Source organism: Camelus bactrianus, chromosome 7, assembly GCF_048773025.1.
Source record: "Camelus bactrianus isolate YW-2024 breed Bactrian camel chromosome 7, ASM4877302v1, whole genome shotgun sequence".
NCBI classification, from domain to species: Eukaryota; Metazoa; Chordata; class Mammalia; order Artiodactyla; family Camelidae; genus Camelus; species Camelus bactrianus.
The window spans coordinates 71688017-71708080 of NC_133545.1; the positions used below are offsets into that span (position 1 = coordinate 71688017).

Genomic DNA, 20064 nt, shown 5'->3' on the forward strand with positions numbered 1-20064 from the left:
AGAGAATAATGTAGTAAAATATTTGTAACTACTGTACTTCATTCTGAAAAGCCTATTTTCCCACTAGAACAGTTTTTGTAATTTGGCTTTTCAGTGAATAATCTTTTCTATCTATCATATGAATGGTCGTATGAATTATTTTGTTTAATCATAACTTACTTGTTACTAGACTAATGACAGGTCATAAAGGAGACCCAATAGTTCCTTTATTATAATGTTAATACGTTAGATTAGCATGTTGAATACAGTCTGTCCAAACTGTATGTAGGCAGAATTGGGTCCATCTTCTTTGTAGTGAGTAAATGGTGGCAGAAACGATCAGAACCAAAGATTGAGTTGCCTTTCTAGGCCCAAGCTCTCAATCTCATATTATGTAAAAATACTGGCCCAAATATTCCACTTATTTTTTTAAAGCTTCAATTTGACTGATTAACACTTGGAATATAGGCAATTTTGCATGTTTAAAATTGTGTTCTGGAATGTTTGCAAAAGACAGAATGGATGTTGATGAATTCCTGGCTGTTGGAAAGTCATAAAATTGTATTAGGGATTAGCTGTGATAATTCATGTGAAATATTTAGCACAATTCTGTTGCATAATACAAGCTCTGTAATTACCAGTGGCTGTTCTAGAATTTCTACGTAAGACAGTTGATAGTCAATAATCTGACTGGAAGTAGAGTAGAAAGACGTTTTGGTGATTTTTCATAGCAATAATATGGCCTTGATTTAGATTGTATACATATATTTGAGGTTCCTGGTAAGGGAGGGCAGATGGAAAGTATGGGGGAAGTAAAAAATTTCCCCCACAGGCTATACCAGTGCCACATGTGAGTATTAAAGAAAGGCTTCAACTTAGGGCTGGTAGAGTCAGACATTCATTCCTCTTTATGCGCAAGGGGTCACGAGCACTAATATCTAAATCGCAGAGGCCTGAGCCACTTCCACAATTTTTCCAAAGCCCATATCTGTCCACATTTACCTGATTTTTCCTGTTAACTCTGATTTGGTTTTACTGTGTTGAACATTGTTTTTCTCTTACTTACTTGGACTGATACATTGTTTTAGCTTGTGAGTTGTAATCATTCATCAGGACTTCCACATTAAACATCTAGTGTGCACATCCTGATTTTGGACAGATTATGTATATTCAGCAATCCTGTTTTTATTTTTAAAGGTTACCTTAATTTTAAAATAGCATATCTTAAACTTATTTTGTCGCTATCATTTATTAAGTTTTTAGTTTTCATTAATTTCTAGCTTATTGAATTTCCCTTTTCATTTTTTTCTTCTAAATTTCAGTCTCCCCAAATATCTACTTTTTTTTAATTCTACAAAAAATTTCCTAGTCAGTAATATATTAAATTAACTATTTGTGACTTTATAATTAACTAGCCAAAAATATCAAGAAAAGTTAATACATATATATTTTTTTGATAGATAGGGAGGGAGAAAGAGAGGAGAGTGGGTGGATAGGGAGATAGGTTCCTAGATGGATGGATCAAAAGGTCTGTGGCTGGATGGATGGATATGTAGGTAAAGAGACAGTTAGGAGGGTGAGTGGGTGGACAGGTAGGCTAAAACATAGATATACAAAGGGAGGAAGAGAGAAAGAAAGAAAGGTCAGTGGATAGGGAGATACATTCCTAGATTGATGGATGAAAGGGTCTGTCACTGGACGAATGGGTAGGTAGGTAAAGAGATAAGATAGGGTGGTTGGGTGGATAGGGAGGTAGGTTTCTAGATGGATGGATCAAAAGGTCTGTGACTGGACGAATGGATATGTAGGTAAAAAGATAGGAGGGTGAGTACGTGGATAGGTAGGCTAAAAGACAGACAAACAGACAGACACACAGAGAGACCGATGATTGGGACAGAGAGAAAGACAGAAAGATAGATAGGTGGGTGAATAGGGAGGTAGGTTCCTGGATGGATGGATCAAAGGGTCTGTTGTTGGAGGAATGGACAGGTAGGTAAACAAATAGATAGGAAGGTGGGTGGGTGGATAGGTAGGATAAAAAGATAGATAGGGAGGGAGGAAGGAAAAAGAAAGAAAAAGAAAGGTGGGTGGGTGCATGGGGAGGTAGGTCCCTCAATGGATGGATCAAAAGGTGTGTGGCTGAACGAATGGATAGATAGGTAAAGAGATAGATATGGAGGGAGAAAGACAGGAAGAATGGTAGGTGGGTGGATAGGGAGGTAGGTTCCTAGATGGATGGATCAAAGGGTGTGTACCTGGACAAAAGGATATGTAGGTAAAGAAAAAGATAGATAGGAGGGTGAGTGGGTGGATAGGTAGGCTAAAAGATAGGGAGGTATGTTCCTAGATGGATGAATCAAAAGTTGTGTCAATACATATATATCTTTTGTGCAACATTTTAACTTATCAAAAATGACAACTTCGTCTTTTAGCCTATCCTTTCCAGAATAAAGGTAAACTTCAGTGACCTGCTTAATACCAATAGGCTTTATTACTCATTCAGTCTTCATTTATGCTCTAATTTACATTTAGCAGCTCAAAACTGCAAGGATACATTAAAAACCATAGTTGCCTGGACTTTTCCAGAAATATCAACAGCCTAATTTATAACCCCTTTTTGATAAAATTAAAACAAGTTTTTTTTTAAATTATAAACTTACTTAGTTTACTCCCTTTGATCTGCACGCACAGTATGAAATCATAAAAGCAACAAACATCACCACACCAACACATAGTAAGATCATTTCTACCAGGCCAAGGAGGTTTATTTTTCCAGTCACTTGATTTCTGAACATTTCTGCCTTCTCATCACCAATGGTGCCAGTCTGTAATCAAGTTAATAATTAGCATTAATTTGGTAGGTTAGTGCAGCAAAATACTCAAAACCCTCCATTGATGTATATAGGTGTTATTCATCTGTATCTATAAGAGAAGCCAGTGGAATTCCTTTTGCATGTCAAAAGAAGGCAACAAATGCCAAGGTAGAATATTTAGCGACTAAAACATAGTCCCCCTCCCTACAGACATGTTATGTAGCACTCTTCAATACACTGGTTTCGGTGATCTGTACGGTGGTCTCACTGAAATATTTCCCGAAGGATGTTTGTTACCTAGTGACAGAGGGAAATGGCAGGGGATCAACATATTCCATCCTCTAAAGGCTTATGCAGTGCATTTTCTAATTCTATGGCTAATCAGTTGCACGATTTACACTAAAAATATCTTGTCAGGCAATACCGTAAACTGTCTACACCTACTCTAACCTGGTCTTTATAAGCTTGGTTGATTTTTATTAGCACGGCAGTATCCACATTGAGTAATCTGGAGTTACACATTTGCATGGCTCTTTTCCTTACATGAGCACTATGACAAGAAAAAAGTGTTTAATACGTTACAAAATATGTCCTATCATATTAGATTATTTTTATATTTCTAAAATAAAATCACTGAAATCAAAGAAAGGTGATATTTCTGTGTGATTTGGCTCTCCCCAAATAATTAATCATATAATTGACAATATATAAACTCACCCATAGGGGCAAGGGAAACACATACAACTTCCAATACTAGACATATAGACTCAGTTTTCAAATATCAAAAGCTTTCTCTCTATATAAAGAAGGTTAATGTTTTTGGTGACTAATAGATAAAAATACTAACCTCATTAAGCCAAAGAATAGGCACGATATAGTTATGCTTCAGACCGTTTAATGCTCTGTAATATACATTGAAAATAATTATGAAAATATATACTAATAACACATGTATGACAAATGCTAGTAATTTACCATTGTAAATATATGTTCAGAAATCATTGGCTGTTACAACTTAAATGATTCATTACAGGGGAAAAAAAAAGTCACTGACTAAGTTTTAATAGAGATCTTTCTCAGACATCTTTCACTCAAATCTTTCTAATACAGCTTTCTAAATATTTAACTTTTTCTAAGCATGTATTTTCCTTTCAACAAATTATACTCAGGAAATTAAAATATGAATTGTAGAAACAATTGTTATGGAAATATTTGGGCAAAGAGCAAAATGAGAAGTGCCAAAAATACTCATTCCAAAGTATGTGCTGATACCATTTCAATACACACTAGTTACAATTCAAAAGTTATAAGCATTTAATAATTAATGACATTAAACCAAGTTGTTTTAAATTTTGTATTATTTCCACTTACTTTCATGAATATAGTCACATTCTTACAAGAAAATATTAAAAATCATAATGAACCTGTCCAAGAGACTCACTCAATTTTTTTTGATGGTTTGACCAACATGTTGACCTGCAGTCGTTTTGCAAATCGTAGAGTGAATCCAGTTATCTAGAAAGAGAACAAACTAATTATTGATTTGTTTTAAAAACATTATTTCATGTATCTGAAATTAAGTTTTACTGTTACGTAGAACCTAAGGTGAAACTACTACTCAAAACTTGTGCAATGTATTAAAAAGTAATTGGCATATTAAATACTACATATATAACTCCAAAATTACATTTTATGTGTATACAAATGTATAGACATGCACACAGTTTTTTTACAAGCCTAATTCAAGGATTAAGATAGTTTTGTGGTATTTAATTAAGTTTGTTTTGGGGAGTCAATAATAATACTGAAAACTAGTCATATAGATAATTTACATCCTGAACTATGCATGGTCAAATATATATTCAGTCAGAATCCGTGTTATCATCCATATAATTAGAATCCTACTTCTATCATTATTTCAGGTCAAATATGACTACTAAAATTCTGGCATTTCCTTTGACTGCTGAAAAGGAGAATATTCAAATAAATGAAAAGTTGAAACTTTCACTGTAGGAAATCTAATAGGTTTTTCTTGGCACTAAGTATAATAGATCTTGCATGAAATGCACATATACCCATAAAATCTTTTTTTAATCCCTCCTATCCAGTGTCCCTTTGTTTACACAGAAATTAGATGTAAAATAAGCATGAAATTTTAATTTATACCGAATTCTTTTAAGCCAGTTAGAATCATTCCCATCATTGCTATTTCTGACCTTTCAGAAATTCAGGAAGGCTTATAAAGTTGCATATGCTGAAAAACTAAAATTGAATTGCGTTGGCACTTCATAAGCAACAATAAAAGAAATCAATGTAAATTTCCTTCAAATAAAAGTAGGTAATTTATCAAAATTTTGATACAGTAAATATAATCAATAAATGTGACTGACAAAAAGAAAATTTAATTTTTCCTTCATTTTTAAAAAGCAATATTAAATCAGATCAATAATGTATTTGCTTACAGGTTCAACATCTAAATAGGTCCTGTGTTCTTCTTCATTTGAATTCAAGCCTTCAATAGGTATTGCAAGTTCAGGACTTCCATGTAGAAAATGAGGAAGTGAAATGTACACAGGTTTTCCTGAAAACAAGTTTTAAGGACAACTGAAATAAATCATTTACCTCATTTCACATACCTCGTAGAAAAGATTCCCTTGAAAATAAAGCTTTTTAGTTAAAAAAAAAATGCAGAGTTGGCTTTGAATACTAACTAAGGGATGAAAGTCAGGGTATATTCTGACATCTGGTCGTTACTGAACGAAAAAAAAATAGAAAATTCTGCATCGTCCAGTCCGTTAATGTCTGTTATATATGGGAATGAACAAAGTTTAGCTGCTGATCACAAAGTAACAAGTATATACCTTCATGATTCAGGCAGTAATATGTCTGTGGACTGAGAATTTATTTAAGAGGTTTTTCTTTCTTTATTCTTATACACTCTAGTATGAAGAAAGTGAGCAAAACAAGATACGTTCCAGATTTCATGTTTGAGTCAGTTCTTATTTCAGAGACATACTGAAAATATACTTTTATTTATCATTTTCTAAGGTAGAAAAAGTCACCACAATATCAGATGGGTAAGTTGAGATGTTCAAGTGTATTTTAGGAACTGTTTTCATTTTACCCTGTGTGTAAATGGGGCCCAGGGATTCTGCACAGCAAAGGAAACCATCAAAAAATGAAAAGGCTACCTATGGAATGGGAGAAAATATTTGCAAACCACGTATGCCATAAGTGCTTAATATCTAATATATACAAGGAATTCATACAACTCAAAAAAAAAAAAAAAAAAGAATAACCCAAACAAAAAGTGGGCAATGGACCTAAAGAGACATTTGCCAAAGCAGTTCAAAAATTAAAACAAAATTACCCTACTACCAGCCTTATTATCTGCCCCTTACTGCTTTTTCAGTTTAAATTTCTGATGGTAAGGAATCCAGGGTAAATTTACATTTTAAACAAGACTGTAAATTATGCCATGGATTGTGAAGTTAAGAACTTTTACTTACCTTCTTTACATTTGCTAATATCTAGCACACCATATAATGTACAATTTTTTGAGATAACGTTTTCTGTGCAGAAACAATGGTTGTCTGGGTTTTGAAGTGGAGATGCAAAAGCCATGGATGGAACAATAAATCTATACACAGGGATTCCTTTCAGATTAATTTCGGCTCCAAACACAGCATAGATTGACCTAAAGACAGGGAAGAGAAAGCTTCATTCTGGGAACCAGAACTTCACTCTGGAGAGTGGTGGTGGTGTTTTTTTCCTATTTTTAAATTTATATTATTGCCTTAACTTATGAAAATTGGATATAATCTTAGAATTCTTGCTTAATTCTTAGGAAAAGAAAGATCTTGTGAAATTTTAAAGCATACCAGAACTCAATACCTGAGTATGAGGTGTCCTGACCTTTGTTTTGAAAAGCTTCTGAGAATACTACCTGCTTTTGAACTACCCTGGAATATTTATACAGAAGACATTTCTCATAGTTTTCCTCTATAGATTCAATATTTATATGACTCCATCAAATCCTTCATTTATGTCCACTTTAAGTGAAATAAAAATAAAATTTTAGTCTTCTAAAACTTAACCCTGGAGAGAAAGGCTGCTCACCTGCTGGGGTATGTGCATGTGAGTGTTTGATAAATGTCTCCTACGCCTCCATCATTTCCCAAGTGTTCACCATAATCTCAGCAACGTACTGGGGCTCAATACATGTTTTTTTTCTAATCCTCAGATATCCCTATTTGAAGAAATGCTCCTGTCTTCAGTTTTACAGATAGGGAAATGTTTCAGAGATATTAAAGGCTTGCCCACACCATGCAGAGTTTAGAAACAGGGCTAGGATTCAACACAGCGGTGTGGGTGCCAATCCCTATGTGGTAGCTTTGACCCATAAACTTGAACAGGTGCTGTAGTGTCAGTAGAGCACATTAACATAGTGACAATGGTATATCATCTCTGGACATCTTTAGAAAGTTTGGGCACGCCCTTCTAGACTTGACTGTTATTAAACATACTACTATTTTAATAGAAGACAGAAAAAATAGTTCTTGCTTAAAGATGACAAGAGAGTGATTTGCACTACTTCTACATTCGTTAATTTTTTAAAGACTTAATAAACACACTATGATTTTCATACTGTGTGTATTCTTAATCTATCAAGAAAAACTTCCGTAAATTTATTTTTCTCAAATAACTTGATTTTTGAGTGTGATCTTGGTGGTCTGTGTTTTGTCAGTTGGGGGAAGGATTCTGAGCTGGAGAAATAGCTGGGTGTCTTTGTCTTACCTGCAAATGTCAGCGGAAAAGAACTGCAATACCCGGGTCTTCTCAACGAAAGGTGGAAAGGAGGCTGCATCTGTTTAAAAATCAGGCCAGGGGCAAAGGATTAGATGTAGTGTGTATGTCCCAGACAAATCTAGAAATCTTGATTCCAGCATAGTTAATAGAAATATAATGCAAACTGTATATGCAATTTAAAAATTCTCCAGAAGCCACATTTTAAAATGATAAAAGCATCAGTTCTATTTTCTTTAACCCAATACATCCGAAGTATCATTTTAACATGTAATCTATATAAAAGTTAACAAGTCTCAAAATCCAGTCAGTGTGCTTTATACTTACGGAATATTTGTTTGCTCTAGCAGAGTTCCAGTGCTTAACTGTGATGTATGGCTAACAGCTACCAGATATTCAACAACTCTACACTGTACACATTCACTGGTACTCAATTTCATATTAAATGTTCCCACTCCTTAAACAAGAGTTTAAAAAACCAATAGCAAAACCACATGTTGTTAAAATAAGGATTGTGTTTGGTTTTAGAACGCCCCCACCCTATCAGTAGAGTGCACTTTTATTACCTTCAGGGTCAGTTACAACTCCTGTTTTGGTAAATGTTGTTTTTTACTTTTGATAGTCATTCATCTGCCTAATGGCTGTTTAATATTTTTTAAATCACTTATTAAAGTTCTCTCACTAAACAGAATTCCATGCAAATAGTTTGAAAATGTATACATCAAAATAGAAGGGCATTTGTTGAGTTTACTGAATCTCTACTATGGTTAAGATCCATGGCACACACTGGATAGGAGAAGAAATAACTAGATAATTCCTCCCTTTGCTCCACAAATGAGTATCACCAAAATGACCCACCACTGAATTCATTTGATGAAAACAGTAAGACCCACCCTTCAGTTATGAATACCATGTTCTTTTTCTGGTAAGTGCGCCAACCTTGGAATCTTACTACATTTCATTTACACTTTTGTGATAATCTTGTGATAAATGAAATTTAACAGTATAACAATATATTATACTTTCCTATAAGTATTGCTTCACCAAGTTTGTAAACATTATGCTCTGCTTTGGCTTCTTAATAGTTGACAGCTCACCTTTGATTTTAATTACCTCATGGTATTCAATTTCCATTGCTTTTTAAAATATTAATTCTTAAACTAATAGGCATATGTATGCTTTGCTTTTCTTCAAGAAAAAAAAAATAAGCTGGATCTGTAAATGGACTCACTGTACCTTCTTTCTTCCCAAGTCTAATTCAGAATGTACATTTTTGCATACATTTTTCTGGTTAGTACTTCACCTTGTTTTTGTTCCTGCTGTTCTCTCTCTCATTCTGACCATCTTATTCCAACTGTATGGCCCTGTCTTGCAACTTCACTGATTCTACCTCATACGAAAGCTCCAGTTGGCCATATGTTTTACCTTCTGTAATATCTTCATTTTTAAAAACTTTCAGTTTTAAAACGTATCATCCCTAGAGTATTTACAAAAGATGTAAACAGTAACTACTACTCTAAGTTTTTCTAACCCCTTAATTTTGTGGCCAGGAAAGCAGTTGATTAAGTCAAGTTTTTACAAAGCGAACATTTCCCCAGTAGTACAGTAAAGGCTAATCCTCAGTGGTTAATCTTCAGAAATCCCATCATGTTAGACAGACATTTACTAAGCCTGTACCAGAATAGACACTCTGCATTATGGTGGAGGGATATAAAGAGAGGTAACTGCTTACCCTCAGCCTCCAGAACAGTGTAGGTATGGTGGTGGATTATGTGGGGAGAAAGGAGGTGGTTCCATTGTGATTATTACCACAAAACATTTCCCTTACCTGTACCATTAACCATGTCACAATAACTTGGCCAATAGGAGAGATTCCTTAGGGATTAAAGAAAAGAAAATTAACATTCTCATTTCCAGAACACTTTCTCACATTACTTTCTTTGTCTATTAGGATTCATTACGTCTACTAAAATAATAAATATTGATTAGACATGACAAACTAAGTTTAAGAAATGTTCTAGATCATTTGGTCTATGTTTTGTTTGAAGTTTTCATCTTGTTGAGATGAATGAAATGTCTGATACCACTAAGTGACCAGATTACAAAATAAAAACTGCCAAATGTTAGAAACAACTTGGAACTGACAGAATTCTGCAGAAAAGAGCATTGAGAAATACATTTCAGAAATTTAGATCTTTTAGGGGAAAGTTTTTTTCCCCAGTGGGAAAACTGGATTGTGTCATACATTGAGTGTTCAAACTGAACTGGAGGAAAATATTAAGTGGGTAACTGGGGACAAGAGGGGAGTGTGGAGGAGGAAAGAAAGAGAAGCAGATGTTTGATCAATAGAGACTGGAAACGTGTAGTAGATGGATTTATACTCTCCCCCCTTTTAACTCTTGTATGAGCTGGCATTAAAGCAGGACAGAGTTTACTCATTTATACTCTGGTATCTACATAAGATATATGTTAAAATATCTGGAAACAATAAAAACAACAGTAGTGATAGTTTCTCTGTACTCTTAGCCAGTTTTTGATGACAGGAAAATGGTATGTTAGGATGGTGAAAAACCCATCTAGTAAGATGTCAAGGCACGCTGTTGCTTTTTTAAACAACATAAGCTGTTAATCATGCTCAGTCTCGCCATCAGTTAAATTAACCTTAGCATAATCTTATTGTGAAATTCTTACCCAAGTTTGGAGCACCTACTAACTCTTCTCAAAACCTCTCTGTAATATTTAAATGGAGGAAATACACATGTTTTTCACCAGACAGTGATATGATTTCCCCTGAAATGAGTATTTACAAGTGTTTGCTTTCCTCCATTAGACTTTTCTATAAAATATATGTGACTATGGTCTCTGCAGAAGACAAAGGAATACAAGATAAAGGAATACAGAAGTATTTAACTGTTGTATACAATTTTGAGATAGGGACTTAGCGTGAGGTTAATTAATAAAAAGATTTCATATATTTTGACTTTCATTACTTTCTTTTTGTCAGGAAATAACTGCTCTAAAACACATTTTAACTCTGAGAAAAAAAAGATTTTCTTGATATATACTGGGGTTCTTCCTATTTTAGACAGATGAACAGGCAGGAGCTGGGGAATGAAAGGAAATCCTGGCTCTATGAATATATCTCATTCTGTTACTACTTCATAGGAGGCAGGCTCTTTATTTTCAAATTTAGTATGTAAATTTTAGAACATAAAATACTAATTCCATTTTTGCATTGATAAAGTCTTTAAAAAGCTGTGTTAGCAATATAGAAAACTATTACGAGAAGATTTTGAAGAAGATCATGAAAGCACTGGCATGGATTCACTGAGCTTCCATCTTTATAGACACATTACATCATGTCACTGGAAGGAACAATTTTTATTTGACATGCTCAGTAAAAAAAACAAAAACAAAAAAACAGTAAGATATATTTTCCTACCTGCTAGACAAAGAGTTGATGTGTTGTCTTCCTTTCCATTCATGGTTACATAATTGTATGGGTACGTGATAGTGCTGGTTATGCCGCAGAGATGGAAATAGTCCCCTTAGATTTCTTTAGGTAAGAGAACTTGTGCATAGAGGTCAACCCTCAAGTGGGGCTGGTACTCGGCAGCTCTGTACTGGTGTGGCCAGTCGTCACAACTAAAGGGATAACGCCTGGCACAACAGGAGTTCGATCCTAGGGCTGAGATACAGGCCGCTGTGTTCCACAGGTGGGTGCCTGTGCCTTAGCAGTTGTTACTAAACCACTTACCTGCCTTACAGTCCCCTAGTGTCACACACACACACACACACACACACACACACACACACACACACACACACACACACACACACACACAGAGTTTACCTGGATACTTACTTTTTGCCTTTATATGTGTCAATTATGGCAACTTTGCTTATGTTGTCTTTTCCGGTGAAAACTTTATAAACTCCATCTGCAGTATTATTGTACTGGAAAGAAATGCACAAAAAAACACTACCTCTAGAACAAGCCATATTTTCTGTGTTATAAAATATATAATTAACATTTGTCAAACACTACTTATTCATAATTAACTTACATGATATGAAATATATATGCAATAAAGTTTTTAAATGATTGGTCTTTACATTTTAAAAAGGTAGACTCTAACAGGTGCCTAGAAATAAGTGCTAGATGCTGAGACAAAGGAAGAAAACAACAATCAGAAGCTGACATGACCCAGCTCCAGCACTCTGTCATCCTTAAGCCAGAAATGCCATTTTGATCACTGCTGTTATCACACTGAGGTGAGGGGATAGTGAACAAAACCTATGAGAACAATGACAGATTTCTAGAAGTATTCTAAATGTCATGATCTCTAGTAAGTGCTTACTGAAGATTAGGTACACAAAATTAAAAACAGAATTAGCCCAGGAAAGAGTTAAGAGTATTTGAGTTAAAAAATATTATTTACAATAGAACAGACTCACACACACACAGAAAACAAACTTACAGTTACCATAGAGGGAAGGAGACGGGCAGGGAAAAATTGGGAGTTCGAGATTTGCAGATACTAACTAATATATATAAAATAGATAGTAAGTTTATTCTGTGTAGCACAGGGAACTATATATTCAATATCTTGTAGTAACTTCTAATGAAAAAGAATATGAAAAGGAATAGGAATATATGTATGTATATGTATGACTGAAACATTATGCTGTACACCAGAAACTGACACATTGTAAACTGACTACACTTCAATTAAAAAAAAAGTTACTGAATCTCTGATCTCTGAAATTACTGTACATTCATATTTAATTGATATATAACCCTGCAACCCTGAAATCCATCTAAATGTAAAATACAACAATGAACTGCAGAATATAAGTAATATCACATATAGTGCCAAATGAATTCAAAATATCAACTGAGGAGTCATCTTGTCCTATTTATAATTCAAAACATTAAGCTGTAACTAGGTACATCACCAAGTTCACATTTTCTTTCATCTTCATACTGCCATTTCATGATATTTGTAGATTAACAAATGTTCTTATCAACTAATTCTATGAAAATATGACATTGCTGATGTATCAGTCTCATGTGCAATTTTGGCTAACTTAAATTTACATTAAAACCAATTTGTAAGAGGTCTAGAGAAGGAAGATGACGTGAATATATATATTGCAAATAAAAATATGGTATTAAACTTGGATTTTTTTTGACAGGAAAAGAAAACTGAAAACAATGTTCAAAACCTTACCAATTTACAAACTAACTTTAAACAAGTGGATATTTATTGATGAGTAGAAATCTTATTAAATCTCAGTTTCCGAATTTTAAATTTAATTGTTAAATTTGGGTAAGTGAATTTTGCCAAGAAAAGCTAAATCCATGGAGATATAGAGACTTTCTAAAAAGCAGAGTATGTATTCCCAGATCACAAATAGGGTTAGTACATTAAACTACAGAATTATGAAATTGCCAATGCCATTATATTTATCCAATTAAAGTAACAATAGCAACATTCAATTTTGGTACTCACAGGATAAAACACACCAACTGTGGTAGCAATAGGGTATGGAACCAATTTCAAGAATGGATCTGTATAGCCCCACAATAGTTCTTTCACAGTTCTTCTTTGAAACATAGAAGATTTGGACTTCTTGATATATGAATTGAGCAATCCTTGAATAAGTGTACTTGGATAGAGGTGGGCTGCAGCCTACAAAAACAAAATCACTGTTTAAGTGATCAATTGCAGCGTCAGGTGTTTAACAAATACATGGATAAATACTAGAAATAAGTTTGATAGAACAATTTTAACTGTATTCTTTAAATTACTACAAAATCTTGCCACGACTAAGAGTGTAATGTTTCCTAATCTCTGAATGATTACATTTATCTGCCTAGTGTGAGCCACGGGAAGAGACTTTAAAAAGGTAAGTCCTACCTTTTTAATGGTGCACTTTAAGTGGTCATGTAATTCAGTTGATTATATGATCTTGTCATGTTTCCAAATGATCTTAATTCAAATTAATGACATAAGAACACACTTTCATAAAAATGACTAAATAATATCTAATAAGAGTTGTAATCATGAGATTATTTTGGATTATAGAATATTTCAAAACAAGTAATTTTGCTGTTTGTATACTTACTGCTACAGCCAAATTGAGAATGGTGAAAGTGTCATTCTCTGTTCCAACTGATAGTGAGGGTTCAAAGATGGCACCGTTGGGCTGACTGAAAGAGACCGTGTGGGTCTCAGGGTCCTGGGTTATATTTTCCTTGGCTAGATAACGAACTCTGAAAAACAGAAGTAAATAAAATTTTAAAAATTGTTTCAAGTGAACATTGATTCTCAAATGCCATTCATGCATGCAGCAAATAATTTTTGAGTACCTAGCCTATGTCAGAAATTATGCTAAACAAGTAGATTAAAATGATAAACAAGCCAATCCTGAGTCTAGCAAATTAACAAGAAGGGGGTTCTTAGGTTTGCATAGCAGGGGAGAAGGAATATGTGTTATTATTAGAGTTTACACAGTCTGTGGGAAAAAACAGAACAGGTTCAAACCCTGGCTTGAGATAGTCATGGTGGGGATAATGGACAAGATACAGTTCCACATTAAGTGTCTGAATGACAAATCGAAGTTTAGTTAGGTAAAGTAGGGTACAAAGTATAAGATAAAAAGAACATGGTGTACTTTTAGAAATGCACATTTCAGTAAGTTTGGTTTACAGAGCCCAAGTAAGGAGAGTCATAGGAAATAAAGCCACTGAAATAAACAAGATCTCAAATATTAAAGTGTTGTGTCCCATACTCAAATGTTCAGCTTTTATCTGGAGGGTCAGCAGGGGACGGGAGAGAGGTTTAAGTAGCAGAATGGTAACAGCATGTTTTCTCATATTAGAAAGAGTGTTCAAAGTGCACAGCCTTCCTAGCACTGGCTTGTCCATCATTTCTAGTATTTTAATGAGAATTAAAGAGAACTAATGGAATATAATTTCCATTTTACAGATCATTTCCCCTCCATCCCTTGCCATGTGTTGTATCCTCATTAGTTCTAAGCTCCTGACTCTAAAATCTCTAGGCAAAGTACCAACTACTTTATAGGAATATGGTGAAGGGTGATGTTTAGGTAAAAAAATCTTTTGCAAGAACAAGATATTTACTGAGATGACATAAGATACATGCATTATTCATTGCTGTCATATATCTCAGTGTCTATGGTGTGAGTTTCTAATAGTCTTTTGTTACCTAACTTAAGAATGTAAAAAAACATAGGACTGAAATGTAAAAACAAAACAAACCAAGAAAAACCACACCTGATTTTGACTAGGTATAATAAAAATGTAAATCCCTGCCGATAAGGTAAATAAGTATTTTGTACACCCAAGCAGCGTCTGGTACATGTTAAGTTTTCGATAAATATTTTTGAATGAATAAATTAATTGTTCATATTCTTTAAAAAGGGAATTCTCAAAAAGATAGAATTAAATTTTATTTCTAATATAATTTCATCAAAACTTTATTATTTCCTCTTCTTGGAGTACTGGAGACATACGAAGAGCCAGGACAGTCTATTACTATTCAATTACTATTTTCTCTTAGATAACTGTATTTTAAAATTAGATTACATATTATTAACACTTAAAATTACAACCCTTTTATTTTCAGGAATATTTATCTATATATGGATTGAAATAGCAAAAGAATCGTGACCCAAATTCCTTTACTTAGTTGTACTTACAACATTATACCAGTAGATGGTACTAACAGAATAATCTTTAAACTGACGGCTGCGTTTAGAATGTACTCTTAAAAAAGAGAATATAATCACTCAATTTTTTGTTTAAAAATTAGAATATATGCAAGTTTTAGAAAGTGTTGATTAATACGGTTAAAGGCAGGAATTTGCCTCAGATTTAGCCCAAGATTGCTTTCTTTGTACTACTGCCAAAGTAACTTAAAAAAAAAAAAAAAAGATTTATGTTGGATTTAGAATACTGTGAAGGAATTACTGGCTATTCAGAGAGCTGGTGTAGGCTGGAATGTATATAATTCAGATCTTAATCTGGGCAGTTTCATGTTTTGACCCATTTTAAAGCTTGTCAGTCAAATTTCCATCAGGCTCACTTCAGCAGCCAAATAAGCCTGTGGTTCTCACTGAGGAGAGACATCCTCCTCCACTTACAATTTCAAATGAATTCAGGGTATAATTTTATGGGGAGGCAGGCTCAGTTCCACACATGGACGACTCTGAAACTATTAACTATTGCTGAAAGCTATTTTCCCATTATTTAAGGCATCCAAGCAGACACTATCTCCATTTTGGTGACACCATGAGACAAGATGACTTATAAGTGATCATAAATCCCTTTAACGTTGTTATGTAAATAGGAGTTTATTATTTCTATAGTTTAGTTGTAAATCCTCCTTCTGTTCCCCAGCCCTCCCTCACTGCCCCTGTAAGTAAGTGAATCACATCTCACCCACCCCCACTTCCATCTCTTAGAGAGAGAGGTTAAAGAATAAAATGGATAGTAGCTGGCACCTGCCAGAGCAGGACTAGAACCGGATTGATTGTTGTATGTTTTCCCATTCCCCAATTTATCCTTTAAAGTAAAAACATGGCCCTCCACAGAAAATAAATATTAAACAAAAAACCACAATGAGTTTTCAAATTCTAACAACTATTTTCTTTTCTCATAGGCATTCAGATCTTTCAGGGTATTTATTTTAAACAATTATGCTTAGATTCTTATTAAGTCATATGTGAGTCTTAGATATTCATAGGTATATACAACATAGCTACAACATTTTTTGGAACAAGATAGTCATACAGGGCTTTGATCATAATGTAACTATATGACCATGAAAAAATAAAAATATTTTCCAGAGATTTTTTTTTTTTAAAAAAACAATGAAAATCAAATTATCTTTCACAGAGTTGTGACTTGTCCCAGACAACTGCATGGAGACAGGAGACTTGGGGATAATTACCAGGACAGAACAGCCACCAAGGCCTCTCTGAGGCTTATGTCTCATGTGCTATGTTTGAGTGTGAGTTGTCACTCTAGGAACATATTAATGCACGGAAAGCAAAGAAAGTATGTAATTATGGATTACAAAACAGATGAGAAAGTAATACTGTGAACTGTAAGAAATCATTCCAGATGTGAAATTTTGTGGTAATACTTGATCACAGTGTACAACTAGTTGTAATTATTCTTGAGGGGAAAATCTACATTTGTAATAACAAATGATCCAGTAAGACTTAACTCTGTTCTCATATGGATATCATAAATATATTCCTAATCCTTGGATAAGGTTAGTAATTTTAGCACCTCAGTCTCCCCTTTTCTTACTTTGATAGTTGGAAAAGACATATGTATAGTCCCCTGAATTAAATCATTTCTCCTATCAAAGCATAGTTTATAATTTAATTAGGAGAAAATGTACACAAAAGTCAGAGTTATCAGGTCCTAGGTTTGTGTTAAAGTGGACAAGTCATTTCAAGTCCCCTGGTCAGGTTTTTTTTTTTTTTTTTTAATCTATGAAATGAAAACTTCTGCCTCATTATTTTCCCCCTAGTTCTGATATTCTATGATTCTATTCAAAAGTGTGTTAAACTATTAATTCACTCTCAGTACTGGAGAAAATGTAAGAATGAAACTACTGAATAGACAAACACTCATATGACCCAGAAATAAGATTGAACATAAATCCTTTTCAGGTATTGTAGTTATGTAAAGTCAGCTTAATGCTATGGTTCTCAAACTTGAGTATGTACTGAAATCATCCCGAGTATTTGTAAAACTCCTTGTTGGGCTCCACACCAAGAGTACTTGGATTCATGTGATCTAAGAGGGGCCTGAGAATTTGGATTTCTGCTCAGTTTCCAGGTGATGTGGATATTGCTGGTCCAGGAGCCACACAGTGGGATCCACTCCTATAACCAACACATTCAACTTTAGGACTTCTAAAATACTTTGATTTTTAAAATTTTGATAGATTTTTTTTCTATTTAGCATGTATATTTAAAATTCTTGTGAATATAAGCCACAAAGGTAAAACTATAATTTTCTTCCTGAAATTGTATCACTTTTACTAGTTAAATCCTTAGGTTAGGATTTTATATAGGCAGAAACAAAGTATTTCAATATATATTAATGACAAGAAAATACAAAGTACGTTTTGATACTATGACATTTGTCAAATGGAAGCTTTTTCAGAAATACATGAAGTCAAGGAAAGAGTGCCACTTTGTTGTGGGGACTCACCTGTATGTGTAAGGACCTCTTTGCTTAACTTTAATTTTGCTGCTGTTAACTCTCACTTCCTCTGGATTCTGCACGTCAAAGATCCAGAACTGTCTGTAAACTTCTGTTCCTGTTTTAACCCAATTTTTAAAAGCAATTGTACCTTCTTCCAGGACAACTTCCTATGGGGGGAAAAAGTTTGGGTTATATATTTGTAGTAAATATGGGCACTTATGGGAGGTTAAAACCTGTAGTTAGTCAATGTAGGGACCAAGCTCAAGTGCCTTGTCAGTGAGAACCTTCACAGCCTTGTCACACGCTTTCAGCAGAACTATTTTGAACAAATTATTATACATTCTTTCAGTCAGCATTTTACAAGGGGTGTGATGTTGCAGACATGTCTGCTGATTTTAAGGCCAACCACTGGCAAGCTTTAGAGTGACCCTGTGGCAGTATTGCGACAGTTTGGAACACATTTTATTAAGCAAATTTTATTAAAGCTTTTTCCAAAAAATTCTTATCACGTCAAACATTAAATTCTCTTCTGCCCTCAGTTGGACTGAGGAGGCAAAACAGAAAAACTCAGAAAAATCTAGTGGTATTAGAAGCTTTTTCCTTTTCTTTAAAAGTTGAACACTTCAGGGGAAGATGACTTACCATTTGTTAAATTAAGAAAAATACAAATTTGACTTCTCCCCTTTAAAATCCTGCTCCATGTGGCTTTCCTAAGTCTCAGTATATACTATTTGCAAAAACCTACTAGTCCCTGTTTCCAAATATTACAGCCGTCTAACTCATTACTATTAGGTTACCACTTTTTAGATAAAAGAATGAAATAAGGAAGTTGTCTTACTCCTTAAAGATCATTGATGCCCCCGGTAGTGAAGATAGACAAGTGGAAAAAAGACCAGTGACACAATCAGAAAACCCGACATTAGAAATCTCTCCTGTGCTTTAGGAGCTGTGGGAACGAGTAGAAAGTCATCAAATCCCTCAGGTCAGTTTTGCTTTCTGTAAAATGAGGAGTTTTATCATAGATGCTCTTGTGGTTTCCTTCCAAGTCTTTCTCTGAGCAGGAAGTCTGTGAAACTGCAGTAGCTAAGGCAGACAAGTTGACTCTGCAGCAGGCAGTGCTTCCAACTGAGAACCGTGGGCGGGCACCCAGGTGTAAAACTCCCACTCAGCCTGGTGCGCCAGAGGGAGAGGAGGAGAGTCCTCCACAGACAGCGAGCCGAAGACCCATGGTACAGAACAGGCCGACCTGCTTGTTCCTTCACCTGGAAGCATCACTTCAGGGAATGATGGGTCAGGAAAGGACAGTGAGCGTTAGCATGTTTCTAGTGGAGCATGCTGAGGCTCTGAGAACCCAGGTGGCTGGCCCAAGGGCAACCCGGCAAACACGTAGAAGTACAGTCATGATGAGCATCCTAGTCTCTGACCCTTAGGCGAGTCCTCTTTACATCATGTTTTTACTGTCTTTTTTTCCTGTCACCTCTGCACCTACTTGGTAGAGGTCAAACTAAATTTCGTATCTTCAGGATACTTATTGCTTAATGCAGAGAATAAAGGCATTCCTTAGAGAAGGACAGACGTCAGCTGAGACACCATTGCAAAATCCTGTGCTGTTGCAACCTTTCACACTGGGTCCACTGGTGCTGCTAGTGATGTGAGACCTTCTGACTCTTTCCAACACTTGTACTTGAGAAACTTACTTCTAAAAAGTCTATTTCCACAGCAAGGCCAAAATTAAGAAAAAGTGCATATAGGTCAAGTATTATGGCTGTTTTCTAAGTGTAAAGGGTTTACCCTCACTGTACAGGGTATAGAAGCTGAAATCCATATGGAAGCTTAAAGCTATGTTAATTTACCCATTTCAAGAGACTATGAGGGGAAAAGACACAGGACCATACACACATACACATGATTACTCTCTTAGTATAAGAATCTTAAAGACTAATACTATATCAATTATTTATCATGTACGTCTTAAATAAATGCTTACAGAATTCAAAAGAGACTGTGATAGAATATACTTGGCAGGACAGAAAACTCCCTAACTCTAAAGACACTGTAAGTGTAGCATGCCTTTTTCTTCTAAAAGCCATGAATCACTTTGCTTTACTTGTTTCTTTGGAGATACTTTTTTAAATGGGAAAGCTGAAACACAAAGAGTTGAACAGAACACACTGAATTACCAGCTGTTAGAGTCATCTAACCCCATCCACT

The 20064-nt window shown here is 34.7% G+C and overlaps 1 protein-coding gene across 8 annotated transcripts in view; it reads right to left on the reverse strand.

Annotated features, from left to right (window-relative positions):
- The window catches only part of LOC105062383 (platelet glycoprotein 4), a 73332-nt gene that overhangs the window by 1535 nt on the left and 51733 nt on the right, over window positions 1-20064 (reverse strand). For all 8 annotated transcript variants that reach the window (XM_010946639.3, XM_045510460.2, XM_010946635.3 and 5 more), the window contains 11 exons: window positions 17860-18020; window positions 13731-13878; window positions 13115-13294; window positions 11464-11555; window positions 9427-9473; window positions 7590-7659; window positions 6302-6489; window positions 5255-5373; window positions 4234-4307; window positions 3640-3694; window positions 2640-2804 (listed from right to left, as the gene is read on the reverse strand). In XM_010946639.3, the coding sequence (XP_010944941.1) occupies window positions 2640-2804; window positions 3640-3694; window positions 4234-4307; window positions 5255-5373; window positions 6302-6489; window positions 7590-7659; window positions 9427-9473; window positions 11464-11555; window positions 13115-13294; window positions 13731-13878; window positions 17860-18020 (1299 nt within the window). The remainder of the gene's footprint in view (window positions 1-2639; window positions 2805-3639; window positions 3695-4233; window positions 4308-5254; window positions 5374-6301; window positions 6490-7589; window positions 7660-9426; window positions 9474-11463; window positions 11556-13114; window positions 13295-13730; window positions 13879-17859; window positions 18021-20064) is intronic.